Source organism: Choloepus didactylus, chromosome 6 (genome assembly GCF_015220235.1).
Source record: "Choloepus didactylus isolate mChoDid1 chromosome 6, mChoDid1.pri, whole genome shotgun sequence".
NCBI lineage: Eukaryota > Metazoa > Chordata > Mammalia > Pilosa > Megalonychidae > Choloepus > Choloepus didactylus.
In genome coordinates, this window is record NC_051312.1 from 144,527,360 (window position 1) to 144,543,978 (window position 16,619).

A 16,619-nucleotide genomic window follows, 5' to 3' on the forward strand; every position below is an offset into this window, starting at 1 on the left:
GAGAGGCGAAAGCGCTCCTGCTCCCAGGTCGGGCACCCAGAGGGACCCCCCAGCGTTTCCCCAGGGAGTGGACGCTTAAGGGACAATTTGGGACTTTGAGTACCTGGGTGGGGGTATCCACAGGAGGTCAAGGGCTTGGGAGAAGATGGCTGCAGCGTCCATTACCTCCCCCACGCCCACCCCTCAAAAGCAGTAGTCCGGAGCTAAGAGAGACGCGACCCGCCGCGAGGAGGGCAGAGGAGGCGGCGCAGCCTCTGGGGAACCAAGGGCCAAGCGGACCACTTAGTGACCCACCTGCGCGGCAGGTGTTCCTTTGGGACCTGAAATTTTCCAAGAACTTACTCGGGACGCGGGCGAGGAATCCACAGTGTTGCGAATGTTTGCTACGGAGGGGGACAGGGGCGGCGGTCATTTCAGGGAAATTTAAATGTTTGCCCCTCAACGTTGGGATTCACACTCCCGCAGAGCCTCAAAGGACTGGCAGTGCCGCTAGCGAGGTCGTTACCATTAATTACACGGATTAATAAATGACTAAGCGCGCTCTCTGTGAGCGCGGAAGGGAAGCGGCTGGAGCGGTTCTCCCCGAGCCCAAGGAGAGGCCGGATCGCGCCCCCTGCCGGCAGGGTCGAGAACTCCCGCTTTCCCGGACCTCTTTCCCGGTGGGTCCTCTCAGGTGTTTCCCATCCCTCCCGCCCTCGCATCCCATCGCTTCAACGCCCTCGAACCAAATAGCGAGCATGATGCCAGGAACTCGAAGATGGCGAGAAAGGAGAGCCGGACAGGGGTGTATGTGTTTGGGTGTTGGGGGCGGAGGGAGGGGTAACTCAAGGCGCTGGGGGAGGAGCCCCAGGGCCTCATTAGCATGGCCATTAGCTATTCATTAGGCTGATGTCGAAGTGTCTCCTGGGACTGGGAATGACAGGGATGAAATTCCAGGCACAGGGCGCCTGCAGCTGTTGTCTGCAGGAATTATGCGGAGAGGGCCAACCAGAAAGAAGGGTGTGGTATGCAACGAAGGAGAGAAGAAGAGGATGGGGAAAGAGCCGGCTTTCGCCAATCTCTTAGATTCCCAGGAGATTACACACACAGAGCTTGACACCTCAGGTAATCAAGCCTCTATTTACCCAGCACTTTTACAGTGTTTTCACCATCCACTGTCTCCCTTAAACTAGAAAATTAAGTGAGGCGTGTAGGAAAAAATATTAATAGTCACATTTTGCAGCTGAGCAACCAAATTCAGAGGGTGAATTATATCTCCCAAAGGTCACAAAACCAGCATAAGCAAAGCCTTGGCAATAACAGGCGAGTCTGTTCTATTCCACCTGAGGGTTCTGTGTACAGTATGTGTGTGCCTGTCGGGATGAGGGAAGAAGTATTAGGTCTGCTAGAATTTGTTCCAGCTAGAGACTGTAGATGCCAGGATAAAGTAAAGGGGGCTGGGTGGGAAGTATCCTTAAATAATAGTGGAATAACCTTAATGTATCATGCTTTACTTACATATGGCCTTATGATAACCCTATCACTAGCCTCATATCACAGATAAAGAACCCTGAGACTCAGAGAAGTTAAGTAATTTGCCCAAGTTCTTAGGGCTAGGAAGTGTCAAAGTCTGAAGTTGCATCCTGGTTGGCTGGACTCCCATGCCTAAGCTCATAACTACTCCTGGGTGCCCACTGTGGGGTCTGCCTAAGTTGGGACTAAGATCGAATGGAGGAGAGGAGAGGGTGAGAAACAGAGAGTTTCATTTGGAAGGCAAATGGTCAAGAAAATTACTCCCTTCCCCAAGTAAGAGGGAAACCCATCGTCTTGACGCTAACTAGTTAAATCCCAGGACAGCTTCAGCGCAGGGCAACTTGACCAGCTTTGTCTCTTTCAGAACTTCTAAGAGGAGAGGGGGACATGAAATCCAATCCTACACCGAGGCTGGAAGCAGAGGTCTCCGCAGATTTTGGGACAGGGTGGAAGCGGGCGGGAACGTGGGGACTCGCGGGACAGAAGCGCGGGGTAGTCCCTGGCTAGTTGAGGACGCCAGATTACGAGAGGCGGCAGCGGCGCCTACTGGCCGCCACCGGTTGCAAATCTACTTCGGAAGGCGCGACTGGTAGCTGGGGGTGTCGGACCATAACTGGCTCCGGCGTCCTGGATCTCAAACTGCTCGACAGAAGATGAAGCGGGCAGGAATCTGTAGGCCATGTGTGGAAGATGGGCAGAATATGGGGGCGAACGTGGAAGATGGGCAGAATATGGGGGCGAACTGATCTGAGCGAATCCCTCTTTTCCGATGGTTCTTGGGTTGACAGACCTGTAGAAAAATCTGTTGAAAACGATGTGCCTCGCAGGAAAAGGAACAATACGCACATTCCCACTCCTGTTTGCGTTCAATCCCTGAGAAATCACAGGACCCCCAAAGCCTGTTCATGGACTCCGGGTTAAGAACGCCTTCTATAATCAGGCCCCAGCCCAAACACCCAGGTCTGTCTTTCTATAACAACCCGTGCTCCTTAGGCGGGTCCACTTGACCCATCTTGTCCTCCCAGGGACCGTTCGGAGGAAAAGTCCCTAGTCTTGGATCAGGTGCGCCGCTTATGGTTGGTCACTGTGCAAGGACGATCCATGAACCTATTTTTGGGAGGGGTGGGGATGGAGAGCTGAAAAAACAGTTGGCTGGTACGTCTCCCAACCGTGCGCCCTGACACCAGGCTGCGTTCGCCAGAAGCAAGGGGACGCCTTTTCTTTTTTAACTCAAGCAGAGGCGCGGTCTACTCTCCAAGCCGTGCCCAGTCACTCCTCACTTAAACTTGGCAGGAGAGGAGGCGGGCTTCTTTAGGCAGTCCAGAAAGCCGGCCTAGGAGTTTGTCTAGTTTCTTCTACTGATCCGCGGGTCTGAGAGCATCTCCTTTCAGCCTAGGAACGTGCGTCTGTTAAAGAGATCCTCGAGTGGGTTGGCAGGGGTAGGCAGGCGGGACTGCACTCTAGCAGACGAAGTATAGCAAATGCGACGACCAAAGGGTTCTTTTCTCCTTTGGAGCCTCAATCCCTCCCTCCGTTTCCCGGTCTGAAAGCTCTGCACCACCACTCCCGCCTCTAGGTTCAAGGGTCGAGCCGGAGGACGCTATGCCGCGTATAGTGGAGCAACCGCCGGATCTTGTGGTCTCCCGGGGCGAGCCCGCCACACTGCCCTGCCGCGCCGAGGGCCGGCCCCGGCCCAACATCGAGTGGTACAAGAATGGAGCGCGTGTGGCCACTGCGCGCGAGGATCCGCGCGCGCACCGCCTGCTGCTGCCCAGCGGCGCGCTCTTCTTCCCGCGCATCGTGCACGGGCGCCGCGCGCGGCCGGACGAGGGTGTCTATACCTGCGTGGCGCGCAACTACCTGGGGGCAGCGGCCAGCAGAAACGCCTCGCTGGAAGTGGCAGGTGAGTGTTCCGGCGGCAACTGGTTGCTCGCGAGAGCACGGGGCAATCCGACTCCAATCTCAGTCCATCCAGCATCTACCTTTAAGACCGCGACTTTCAGAGTCTATCGCCCAAGCCTTGGCCAGACGAGGAAGCTGACTACACTCTAGCTTGGTATCCCCGCACCTGGAGAAGAGTTCCTGAGTGCGGAGATCCACCCCTCCCCAAGAACTTTCCCTGGGTACTCACCCAGTTGCGTCACCCCTACCTCCTGTTTATTCCCCTCAACGCTCGCTGGCGATCTCCGCCCCCTCTTCTTCCTTTCATTCTTTCATCTCCTTCTTCCTCTTTCCAGTCCTCCGCGATGACTTTCGGCAGTCTCCTGGGAACCTGGTGGTGGCAGTGGGGGAACCAGCAGTACTGGAATGCGTGCCCCCCCGAGGCCACCCGGAGCCTTCCGTGTCCTGGAAGAAGGGGGGCACAAGAGTCAAGGAGGAGGAAGGAAGGATCACGGTGAGGGGCGGGGCTAGGGTGGGGGACAGGTCCCAAAGGACCAAGCCTGAATCTAAGGATCTTGGAAGGGCAGGGAAGAATGTCTTGGAGGTGACAAGACCGGAGATTTGCGATCAGGGCATCATATGACCAGTGGTTTGAGAGTCAGCTGTTGAGTGATGGCTAAGGGTGGGTAGGGTGGAACTAGTGTAGCATGGCTAGGGAGCATGATGCCCCAGGGACTTGGGGACAAAGGTAGACCTGAGCCCCGCCTTGGGCAAATCACTTCTGGATTCCTCATCTGATAAATGGGTCCACTTGACCATTCCTTTTTCATTGGGTTGCTGAGAGGAGGAAAAGAAGTATAAAGAGATATATACTCTTTAATGGCTGCAGAGGACCCAAGTTACTATCGTTACTCTGCAGATCCGTGGCGGGAAGCTGATGATGTCACATACGTTCAAGAACGATGCAGGGATGTACGTATGTGTGGCCTCCAACGTGGCAGGAGAACGGGAGAGTGGGGCAGCTGAGCTTGTGGTACTGGGTAGGCACAAGGAGTTTTTGGAGTTATGGAGTGGGTAGCCTGGGGAGTAAGTAGCTGTGTAGACCCCCTGACTGGTCCTCACTCCCACTCCATAGAACGCCCCTCATTCCTGCGCAAACCGGTCAATCAGGTGGTCCTGGCTGATGCCCCTGTGGAATTCTTCTGTGAAGTGCAGGGGGATCCCCCACCTCATCTGCGTTGGCGCAAGGAGGATGGGGAACTGCCCCCAGGCAGGTGAGGAGCCCCCTCTTCCTGCCTGTAAGGAGACCCAACCAGCTTAAGGAAACTGGAATGCAGAAGCCCTCACACTTGAGGGCAGAGAGAAACCTGTGCCCAGAGCCTGTGCCCCTGGTCCTATCCAGTGCCCATCTCCATTCACGGGTCCACGGGTACCAGCTTCTGTCCCCGTTGAGACCTGCCTTGTTGTTTTTGTGTGCCTTGACCCTGCTGTCTGTCCTGGGGGAGAGAAAAGGGGTCTGTCTGCAGCTGTGGCCAACGCAGCCTGGGGGTGGGGAGTGGAGCAGGTATGAGATCCGAAGTGACCACAGCCTTTGGATTGGGCGGGTGAGTGCGGAAGACGAGGGGACCTACACGTGCGTGGCAGAGAACAGCGTGGGGCGCGTGGAAGCATCTGGCTCCCTCAGTGTTCACGGTGAGGGCCCAGCCCAGGATGACCTGAAGCAGGGATGGTGTGGGGGGAGATGGAGAATGGGGAGGGGGGAGAAAGGACAGAGTGGGGCAATCTGGGTGGGTCACTGACACTTCTAGAAGGAGGGAGAGGAGGAGAAAGTTCAGCCGGCTTAAGCAGGAGATGGATGTCTGTCTGCTTCCACTGAAGCCAAGCGTGGGCTTCTCTCCCCTCTTCCCTCAGCCTCCCTTTTAGTACCCCTCACTCCCTGTTTTTTTGTTTTGTTTTGTTTTAATCTCTTCTCCCCTTCCTAGTCCCTCCCCAGCTGGTGACCAGACCCCAGGACCAGATGGCGGCTCCTGGAGAGAGTGTGGCTTTCCAGTGCGAGACCAAAGGAAACCCCCCACCTGCAGTCTTCTGGCAAAAGGAAGGGAGTCAAGTATGTGGTCAGCTCGACCTCCATTCCCACCAGCAATTCCTCTGGGTCCTAGCGTCCCTCCCTCCACAGTCCGCAGACCTCTCTGAGGCTTCCATTTTCCCTTTGGTCCTCTCAGAAATACTTGCAGGTTATTTGGGAAGATTAAGGAAGTTCGTGAATATAAATGGACACTTTTTAAATAAATGATAACATGTTTAGCTGTTAGGGAACAGTCATGTATTTGGAGAATCTTTCTATTTGGGACAAAGCTGTCCTGAAGATGTAGAAAATCCAATTAAATCCCCTCTCCCAGATCCCTTGGGCCCCAACTTTTAGGCATAACATCCTGTTCCGGAAACCAAGTGCCTTTTCTAGAGCTGCTCAGAGACAAAACTATCTGCTCTTCTGTTTTATAGTTGCCAAGAAACTTCCACCAGGGGGAGCTCATCTTTCAATGCTAGCAGACAAATCCCAGAACACACAACCAGAAAGGACAATAGCTGAAATTATAAAATAACTCCTTTTAATTGAAGGGTGGGGGTTTTTGCTACTAGGAAACAGGGTCAAGATAATAAAATCAGTCTTATTTAACTTCCACTTCGCTGGGAAACAAAATTACCCACTACCCCATTCCAAATCCACAGCCACAATTTTCTAACATAATTTCCTAGCACTTGGGACTGCTGTATTATAATTCGATTCTCACATGAATAAGAAATGGTGATACTGATAGATCATGGGAGTTGGTATCAGTCAGGGACTCAGCGTGGTGTCATTTGTCCTGAGGCCAAAACCGATTACCTACCTACTATGTATCTATCAAATGTAAAATGTTAAAGTCAGGAAGAAGAAGAAAGTATTTAACATGGATCATACAGTACATAGAAGTTTCTCATACGATTACTTTATTTAATCCTGATAACTATTCTCTAAGAGTCAGATTAGGGGAAATTGGGGCTCAGGAAGGTTAGGTAGGTTGCTCAGAGTTTTCCAACTAGTACGTCACCGAGCTGGGAACTGGATCCCCAAACCATCTCATCAAATTCTCATCCATTCATTTTTGTGAATAGGCTTTAACTGGTTTGCTCCAGGTCACACAGGTGGCTGGGGACAGAGTATGAACTTGAACCTTATAAATTCTCTGGATTCTGGGCCTGATAGGAATGGGGAGCGCTCTCTGCCCCAGCTGCCTGCCCATTCCCTACCTCGGTTCCTTGCTCTGGCTTCAGGTCCTGCTTTTCCCCAGCCAGTCGCTTCAGCCCACAGGGCGCTTCTCAGTCTCTCCAAGAGGCCAGCTCAGCATCACTGGAGTGCAGAGCAGGGACGCCGGCTACTACGTGTGCCAGGCTGTCAGTGTGGCTGGCAGCATCCTGGCTAAGGCCCTGCTGGAGATAAAAGGTGGTATGTACCCATGAAGATAGGGCTAGACCAATGGGCCTGGAAGGAAATAGTGGCATAAGGAGAGATTCGTGTCTCCTGGATTCCATATGATATGCCTGTAAGTGGAGGGGCATGTTCCTGAGGAATGCCCTTGGAGTTTGGAAATCAGCAGCAGACCAGTGGATGGCTGGTCCTAGGCAGAGACTACAGATGGTTATCGAAGCCCTCTCTGATCTCCAGGGGGGTGAAGGAGCAGAGAATGAGGACCAAGGGGCTGGTTGCCTGAACCTAGGGTCCTCCCCTGAGCTGCCCAAGTTCTTCCTCTCTCAGCCTCCTTGGATGGGCTGCCTCCCATCATCCTCCAGGGACCAGCCAATCAGACGCTGGCACTGGGCTCCTCTGTGTGGCTGCCGTGCAGAGTGACAGGGAACCCTCAACCCAGTGTCCAATGGAGGAAGGACGGGCAGTGGCTACAGGGGGATGACCTCCAGCTCAGCCTACTAGCCAATGGTACCCTGTACATTGCCAATGTGCAGGTAAGTCTTACCCCCAGGGCCCTGTTAAGTGAGAATGGCCACCTGGTCTACCTTCCCAACTCCAGCTCCAGTGAGTACCCACTGGGACTCTGACCCCATTTCCACCCCTCTGCTTTCTCTGACCACCTCCCTCTATCCTCCTGCCTTCTTTCAAGCAAGTGTACAACATCCTCCCCATCCTTCTGTACACCTGCCTCCACCCCTTTGCCCCACCTTGCTCCACTCTCCGTATATATCTGCCAGTGCTCTACCCTGTCCTCCAGGAGACTGACATGGGTTTCTACAGCTGTGTGGCCAAGAGTTCCACAGGGGAGGCCACCTGGAATGGCTGGCTTAGGATACGGGGTGAGGTTTTCCTTTGTTCCCTTGTTTTGCCATCACCTTCCTTTCTCCAAACCTGTTTCAGAGCCAGTCATTACCTCCCCAAACCCCAGGACTGATTTTATCTTCCAAATGCCATGGCCATAGTGGTGGGGATGAGGAGGACAGAAGTGGTCCCCCTGGGAGGCAGATGTGAGTAGGGGTTAGGATACATGTTCCCTCTCCTCACAGCTGTCACAGCTTCACAGCTCCTCTGGGAAGGAGGCAGTTACACTGGGGCCACCCTTCTCCCATCTTTCTACTTGAAGTTTCTTTCCTCACTGCAGAAGATTGGGGAGTATCACCAGACCCCCCGACAGAAATCAGTACCCCGCCAGGGCCTCCCTCACAGCCAGTGGCTTCTGACATCACCAAGAACAGCGTCACCCTGACCTGGAAGCCCAACCCGCAGGCTGGGACCGTCACCGCATATGTGATAGAAGCCTTCAGGTATGAAGATAGTTTGCAAACTTGCAAGAGCTAAAGGGAGGGGACCCTCTGTACTTAGGGTCTTTGCTCTTGTGGAGAGGAGTTTGCCAGTTCCCTATCCCAGGTGGAGAGGTTGTGGGTGAGAAGGAGGAGACAGTACCCTGACTCAAGCACTCCTGGTACCTCATTCCCATTGCAGCCAAGAGGCTGGCAACACCTGGAGGACAGTGGCAGATGGTGTGCAGCTGGAGACACACACGGTCAGCGGTCTGCAGCCCGATACCATCTACCTGTTCCTGGTGCGAGCTGTGGGGGCCTGGGGCCTCAGTGAGCCCAGCCCTGTCTCTGAGCCTGTCCGCACCCAGGGTGAGTGACATCAGAGCCCCTGGACTCGTGGGTAAGATGGCCCTCTCCCCCAAAATCATGGCCCCATGGCAGTACATAAGAGTTCTTTCACGCTATGCCAGGTCTCTCTACTGCTGGCCTGACCCAGAATAGAAGGTCATCCTTGCCTCTTGAGGGGGCAGAGAGAGAAAGACCGATTCATCTTTGGTAGTGTGTCTTTTACCTATAGATAATGGAGATTATTAAGACTAGAAGGGACATTAGCAGGGTCATCTTCAAGCTGGAGATAAGGACCTGAGGCCTTTAAAGGATGCAAATGTAAAAAGAAAATGGATTAGCTGGACACCCAGTCCACCTTGGGAAGCTACTCCCCTAATTGCTCCCTCCTACCTGGGGTGTATTCTGGAGTAGTAAGTATATAGATCATAAGCACATGCTCAGTCCTGTCTCCTTGTCCCAATGGCCCCTGCTGGGCTGACTCTTTGGTCAACAGACAGCAGCCCCTCCAGGCCAGTGGAGGACCCATGGAGAGGCCAGCAGGGACTGGCTGAAGTGGCTGTGCGGATGCAGGAGCCCATAGTCCTTGAGCCCCGGGCCCTGCAGGTGTCCTGGACTGTGAGTGTGGGGCAGGGATGAGGTTGGCACAAACAGGGGCCTCTAAGAATGGGAGAATAGGGAAAGTGGGAGGTGAGTGGAGGAGGGGCTGGGCCTGGAAGACATGTAAGATCCCAGCCTCCCTCTTTGGTATGCTTTGTCCCATCTCCCACAGGTGGACGGCCCAGTCCAGCTGGTGCGAGGTTTCCGGGTGTCTTGGAGGGCTGCAGGCCCTGATGGGGGAAGCTGGACCGTGCTGGATCTAGAGACCCCAAGCCAGCAAACTACTGTGCTAAGAGGACTTCCTCCAGGCACCCAAATCCAGATCAAGGTGCAAGCCCAAGGCCAGGAGGGGCTGGGGGCTGAAAGCCCCTTGGTGACCAGGAGCATTCCTGAGGAAGGTAAAGAGGGCCACAGAGTCGATGGATGGATAGACAAGGGGGAAGAGGAAATGTGGGAGTATGAAAGTTTGCAGGGGGTGAGCAAGTTGAGTAGGTGGGAAGGAAGGATGCCTCTCAGTTCCCTAAGATGTTAGAACAGGGAGGCGGGAGGTTGGGGCATGAGGGAGCAGCTTGCAATGACTGTCCGTGTCCTTCTCACCACGCTCCACCCTGGCCCAGCCCCCAGTGGTCCCCCCCAGGGAGTGGCAGTGGCCTTGGGGGGTGATGGCAACAACAGTATCACTGTGTCCTGGGAACCTCCACTCCCTTCCCAGCAAAATGGGGTCATCAAGGAATACCAGGTACAGGATTTGGGAAGGGACTGGCATCAAGGCCTGGGTGGGAGAGTTGGGTAAGGGGGTGGGGGGTGGAGAGGACCCAGGGGCTAGGATTAGGGTGGAGGGAACCTGGGGCTGGATTTGGGACAGGGACTGAGGCTGTGGGAGAAGAGAGAGGTTTCAGAGGGTTGTCTCCAGCTGAATTATGCCTGGCTAAGCCCCCTCTACCACTCCAAGCCTCCAGTTGTCTCTTGGGGCCAGAATTCCATTGCTGATTCCCTTAACCCTAGTCTCGGGCCCCCCTAGATCTGGTGTCTGGGCAACGAGAGCCGCTTCCACCTCAACCGTTCTGCGGCAGGCTGGGCACGCTCCGCTGTGCTCCGGGGACTTCTGCCGGGTCTCCCCTACCAGACCCGGGTCGCGGCGGCCACCAGCGCTGGCGTGGGCGTGGCCAGTGCCCCCGTGTTGCTGCAGCTGCGTGAGTCCGGAAGTTGGGGGGGGTGGGAGCCCCGGACTAGGGAGCCGAACGGGGTTCCTGGGGTAGCCAGGCTTGCGGAGTCAGGGGCCGTCCCTCCTCGCTCCTGGACTTCCAGGTCGCTACTCCCCTCACCTCTCTGACCCCCACAGCGTCCCCGCCGGAATCGGAGCCAGGGCTCGAGGTGGGCCCGGGCCTGGCAGAGCGGCTGGCTAGGGTGCTGCGGGCGCCGGCCTTCCTCGCGGGCAGCGGCGCCGCCTGCGGGGCGCTGCTCCTCGGGCTCTGCGCCGCCCTCTACCGGCGCCGGAGGCAGCGCAAAGAGCTCAGTCACTACACCGGTGAGGACGCGGCGCGGCGCGGCGCGCGGGGGGCGCACTCGGCCTTGGCGAGCCGGGAGGGAGGCCCTGGGAGAGGACCTGGAGACCCGCCCACCGGGGAGAGAGGCGGGGCCTGGCGGGGAGGGGGCGGGGCCAGCCCCCCATGAGAGGAACGAGGTGCGCAGGGCGGAGCTGGGAGCTGTCAGTACTGGGGAGGTGGGGAAAGGGCGGGGACGAGGGCTCAGCACCAACTGAAAAGGCCTGGACCTGGGCCTGGGGAAAGGATTAAGATCCGCCCCTAAAATGCCTCCGGAAGATGGCAGGATTTCCAGCTCTGTCTCAGTAAAGAAGGGGCAAATCAGGAGGGGACAAATCCATTCTCAGTCACTGCCAAGGGGCGGGCCCTGGGGGGAGGGAGGAGGGCAGGATCCCTGGTAGTAAAATGGTGAGGAGTGGGTCTGGGTGGGAAGGTGGGGCCTGCTGAAAATCGGAGCTCTACCACTGCCCGGCAAGGGGCGGCCCTGGAAAGACTCTGAGGTCTCAGCCTTGGGTACACATAGGAATCGTCGGGGAGGTGGGGGGCGGGGGCTTTAAAAATATATCCATGCCTTAGTGCCGCCCCCTGAAATTCTGATGAAGTTGGTGGGATGGGATCCAAGGAGATGACAAGAATATGGGTATTTCTGACCCTTCCCCCATTTACCTTCTTTCTCCCACGGGTTCCTTTTGGAAGCCTCCTTTGCCTACACACCTGCAGGTAAGCCGTCTCTGCCCCCATGGGGTTCGGACCCTAAGTGTGGGCTCGCCTGTCACTCAGTGCCCCTCTCATCTCCCCCAGTGTCCTTCCCACACTCGGAGGGACTCTCTGGAGCCAGTTCCAGGTAATTCTCTTAACCCATTCCCCAAGGATAATCCCCTCAACCAAGAGAACGGGTTTCTTCTCCGATCCTGCTCCGTGCCGACCGTCACCCCCACCCCTAAACGCAGCACTCCCGGGCCTTTGCTGGCCCCTTCAGGCTCTCCACTCCGAAGTTCACGTGCTCTCCCTCAGGCCGCCCGTGGGCCTCGGCCCCGCCCCCTACCCTTGGCTGGCAGATTCGTGGCCCCACCCCTCTCGAAGCCCCTCAGCCCAGGAGCCCAGGGGAAGCTGCTGCCCCAGCAATCCTGACCCGGATGACAGATATTACAATGGTGAGGAGTTCTCAATCCCTCAGGGGCCCCAGCACTCTTCTCTCATCCTACTGGGGCAAACCGAAGGGGACCGAGGAGTCCCAGTCTTTCTGAGGTCCGTCAGGCCTTGGGGAGGATGTGAGTCTGGGGGCCTCTCTCAAAGCTGACCCCTGGGGATGCCCTGGCATGGGACATAAGGCTTGGAGTAGGGGAAGAAACCGATCCGGTGGGATCTCCTTTTGTCCTCCATTCTCCTGCTGTCGGCCACTTTCTGTCTCTGCCCCTGCCTGCTCCCCTGGGCCTCCCTCTTTCTCCTCCACAGAAGCAGGGATCTCACTATACCTGGCTCAGACAGCCCGGGGCACTGCAGCCCCTGGGGAGGGCCCTGTCTACAGCACCATTGACCCACTTGGGGAGGAGCTGCAGACCTTTCATGGGGGTTTCCCCCAACAACCCCCAGGGGATCCAGGCACCTGGAGCCAGTACGCTCCTCCAGAATGGAGCCAGAGGGACAATGGTATGACTCCAATCCCTAATTCCCCCACTTTAGTCCTGACCAAGGTATCCCCAAAGACTCGGGGACCTAGCCCAGCACCTCCTTCTGACCCGTGGCTCCATCTCTGGCTTCTTCCTGCCTGTATCTCTGTGTGCCCCCATCCTTCTCTCCTCAGGAGCCAGGGGAGGCAAAGTGATGCTTCTGGGGAAAGCTGTGCAGATGCCCTCTCTGAACTGGCCAGAAGCACTGCCTCCACCTCCCCCTGAGCTGAGCTGCCTAGAGGGGCCTGAGGAGGAGTTGGAGGGCAGGTAAGGGTGCTGCAAATGCCCTACACATGTGGGACCAGCCCAGGGACCTCTTGGGGGGGAGGCCAGAGGTGCTGGGAGAAGAAGGGAAGGGGGCACCAGGAAGGCTAAGGGGAAGAGATGGAAGCTTCTGGGTCCATCTGTATTCTCCTGCTTCTTTGCTCCCAGCTCTGAGCCAGAAGACTGGTGCCCGCCAATGCCAGAGAGAAGTCACCTGGCTGAGCCCAGTTCCAGTGGAGGGTGCCTGGTTGCCCCGTCCCGGGGGGAAACCCCCTCTCCCACACCCTCCTACGGACAGCAGTCCACAGCCACTCTTACCCCCTCCCCACCTGACCCTCCCCAGCCCCCCACTGACATCCCCCATCTCCAACAGATGCCCAGGTATGGGTGTGTATAATATTTTACACCTTTATAAGGAATCCAAACATATCTGATCAGTGAATGAGTGCATGGATCGATGAATGGATATATGGATGGATGGATGGATGGATGGATGGATGAATCTGGGGAACTGGATCATAGTGAAAGTGGGATTTGGGGAGGTGGGTGGAGGCCGACAAGTTCTCTCAGTCCATTTGGACTGGTTGTCCATTGGTGTGACTCTGCGAGCTTCCTGGGGGCATTTCCAAGACATGGCTCTCCGCATGCTTCACGGGCATGGGGGCCCTTGTGGGGAGGGGCTGTGACTTGTTCATCTGAGTACTAGTCTGCATGTCTGTCTAGCACAGTGCCTGGCAGACAGTAGGCACTTAATGTTGGTTGCATGAACCAAGGCAGAGGCCTCATGTTGTTGCAGGAGGTTGCCCCTAGGGCCAAGTTCCCCACTCAGTGGATCCCGGATGGCTATGAGTACCCATGAAGCGGGGCCTGCGAGCCTGGGTGCTGGCCTTGCAGCTTCCCATCGCCTCAGCCCCAGCTCTGTCCCTAGTACAGCCAGCATTGCCCCAGGTCAGTCTACAGAAGCCTCCACACCTCCCTGAATCCCCTGTCTGGGATTTTCCTTCGCCAAAGCTTGTTTCCCTTCACCCTCTGTCTCCTTACCTGCTCCTCTCCCTGTCCCCTAATGCTACAGGGAGAACCAGGCTGGTGCCTGGGGAGATGACACCCCCACTTCAAGGACCTCGTGCCCGAATCCAGAAGAAACCTAAGGCTCTTCCTTACAGGAGAGAGCACAGTCCTGGGGGTGAGAGGCCACAGGCCAGGGAGATGGTGACAGGCACTGGGGGCGGAACTGGCAGGCAGGAAACCAAGGGTGAGCTCTGGGGGGTGGAAGAAGGGGACAGGTGAACACACGTCTTGGATTGTTCATTCACAGCCTCGTGGTAGGGGGGATGGGGTGGGGGAAAGAGTAGTATCAGGAGAAGCTGGAGATTCTGCTGATAACAGGCCTCTCCCCAGACTTGCCCCCACCACCCCTGCCGCCGCCAGAGGAAGAAGCGAGCTGGGCTGTAGGGCTGAGAACAGCTGGCAGCACCTCCTCTTTGGAGCGGGGGCGAAGTGGGGAAAGGAGAGCGGTGCAGGCGGTGCCCCTGGGGAGCCAGCAGGGCCCCTGCCGAGATGGTAAGGGGAGCCAGCAGGCGGGAGGACCAGTAGCTCCCCAAGGAGAAGCTGAGTTTGTGACTGGAAGCTAATCATAGCACAGAGCCAACGATTCTCACCTCTACCCTCGGTTGGGTCCGGGTCTTTGATCAACATCGAAGGCTCACTTGCCCCTCTAGCTGTCCCTGAGAAGTCCCCTAGTCATCCTGCAGTTGGCTGATGCCCAGATGAGAGAAGAGTGGGGTCTGGGAGCTCCGTCCCTCCACCCCCAAGGCTCTCTGCTTGGGAATTTCTGCCCGTTTCTGAGCACCTGTTAAGCCAAGGCCATGTGCCTGTGGGAAGGCCTGAGCCCTGGACCTTCCCTTGACTCTTCTCCCAGAGCTGGGATTGTGGTTGGGGTGGGAAGGTTGAGAGTGGTAGGTTCCCGTCCCCTGCCTGGGCCCAGTTCCCCTCCTCTCCGTGCAGCAGAAGAGGCCTGGCCCCCGTACAGCAGGCCGAGCTTCCTGTCCCGGGGCCAGGGCACCAGCACCTGCTCCACAGCCGGCAGCAACTCCTCACGAGGCTCCAGCAGCTCCAGGGGCTCCCGGGGCCCTGGCCGGAGCCGCAGCTGCAGCCGGAGCCAGAGCCAAAGGCCAGGACAGAAGAATCGAGAGGTGGGGTCTAAGGGATCACGGGAAAATGAGAGGGTGGGCCAAGGGGTGATGTCAAAAGGAGGGGAGCCAGTGAGTGAGAGGGAAGGGAGGTGGCAAGGCACGACGAGGACGAGATGATATGCCCTCGAGAAGCCTTTGCTCCTGATGGGAAAAGGCTGATGAGTAAAGAGGCTTGGCCCCTCCAGTGACCCGTCTGCCCCGGGCCAAGGCTTTACAAATCACTTGCTTCTCTCTCTCTGTCTAGGAACGGAGATGACGCTTGAGAATATGGGGAGCTCCATGGGGAAGGGGCTGTCCCTGGGCCGGATGCCTGGAGGGGAGCCCCTCACCCTGTGAATTAGGATGTGAGCAAAGAGGTGCAGGGGTGGGCCCTCTTTTCCCCCCCAGCGCTGATGCATGGGGCCCTCAGCCTCACTGACGAATAGGCTTAGAAGCCAGAGAGCCAGTTATTTCCCTTTCATTCCTTTCTAAGACCCATTTGTACAAAAGACAATAAAAAAAGTCTGATCATAGCCCTGGTTTTCCATAGGATGTCAGGAAGGGGTCGGGGGGCTGTGGGTCCGGGTATCTGTGCACACTAGTAGCTTCACACTTCCTTCCGAACATCTGTCAAAGCACTACGTGAGGACAGTGTAGAGACCCTGAGCCGTCTTCCCTCTCGAAGGGGCTGAAACCCATTGTCCCCCCAGTCACAACCATATGGACGTTCCAAATAGCCAATAATGAGAAACCTGTACCCCTTTTGGAGGGCGGCACCAGACCCTGCCTTAGGGCCCTTTCTCTGGGGTGTATCACTCCACTGTAAGAGAACATGCCCTTGACAATAATGATCATTTTTAAACTCTCTGTGATAGGAGTTTATGGGAGAAGCTTTCCCACATACCCTGACTGTCCGTCGTAATGGGTGTGTGCAAACCGGAATCCCTTGGCCCAATTAGGTCCAGGAGTGATGGGTTTGGCTGGGGTGGCATTAAAAAATTTTGTCCATGAATGTACATCCCCCATTCCTTCCTCACACACAGCCCTGGACCCTCCCTGGTTACCTCCCTGGCTCCAGAGGGCCCCTCGTTTGCCATCCCCCGGGGGTTTTTGCTGCCTTCTCTCCCACTCTCCCTTCTGGCCCAGTGCCTGTTATGAAAACTCTCCCAGAAGATGCTTGCTACCCCTCTAAGCCGGACTCTCTGACCCCTCCCCTTAGGTCTGGCAAACATGGTTGGAACGTTTTCAAATAGAATTTTGCCAGGAAGTGCAAAGAAAAGCAAAAATCCAAAAAAGGAAAAGCAAATAGAGGGGAACGGATGTGTATGATCTCTCATCCTGAGATCATGAAAATCTAGCCCCGGGCTGGCCTGATGAACATAGCTTGAGAAATACCCAGTCCTCCTCGTCCCACTCACCCTGCCTCTTCACTCGGAGTGGTTTCCAGGCAATGGCCCCCTTTCAGAGCTGCTCCCCAGTGGGCCCTCCCGGAAGGTATTTTCCTGTAGCCCTGGCCATGCTCTGCAGCACCCCACCCCACCCCCCTAACCTGGGGATTCTGCTCGAGATCTTCCCCACCAAGGGAGGAAGACTCTGAACTACCTGCCCTCCAGCAGCTTTCTCTGGCTCAGGGCCCTGGAGGTCCTGCTCCCTGGGACCTTTCTCTACTGGGTTTTTTCCTGTTCTCTAGCCAACAATTAAACGTGGTTCTATTTTTGTAGAACTTAGTTCCTTTGCCTATTCTAAGAAATCATCTGGGACTGATCTTTCAGGGGAGCATCTCTGAAAGCATGAGATGTCTTCTTGGGATACGTTGCCTGGACCAGCAGACCCCAAAAGTCCCC

At 56.3% G+C, this 16,619-nt stretch overlaps 1 protein-coding gene across 2 annotated transcripts; it reads left to right on the plus strand.

The window, feature by feature from the left end:
• Positions 1-3,081: 3,081 nt before the first annotated feature.
• On the plus strand, positions 3,082-15,761 carry ROBO3 (roundabout guidance receptor 3). Of its 2 annotated transcripts, none has more exons than XM_037841857.1 (27): positions 3,082-3,415; positions 3,750-3,907; positions 4,313-4,433; positions 4,529-4,667; positions 4,958-5,085; positions 5,376-5,500; positions 6,709-6,880; positions 7,190-7,395; positions 7,659-7,740; positions 8,043-8,205; positions 8,384-8,550; positions 9,023-9,144; positions 9,299-9,524; positions 9,744-9,865; positions 10,148-10,319; positions 10,469-10,654; positions 11,367-11,390; positions 11,472-11,514; positions 11,685-11,824; positions 12,126-12,320; positions 12,475-12,607; positions 12,773-12,985; positions 13,401-13,552; positions 13,677-13,787; positions 14,003-14,164; positions 14,612-14,796; positions 15,041-15,761. In XM_037841857.1, the coding sequence occupies exons 1-27, from the start codon at positions 3,115-3,117 to the stop codon at positions 15,050-15,052; spliced, it is 3,960 nt and encodes a 1,319-aa protein (XP_037697785.1). In that variant the 5' UTR covers positions 3,082-3,114; the 3' UTR covers positions 15,053-15,761. The 2 variants fall into 2 exon arrangements, with proteins under 2 accessions (XP_037697785.1, XP_037697784.1); XM_037841856.1 differs by having other exon boundaries at positions 3,087-3,415; positions 14,609-14,796; positions 15,041-15,756.
• Positions 15,762-16,619: the final 858 nt, after the last annotated feature.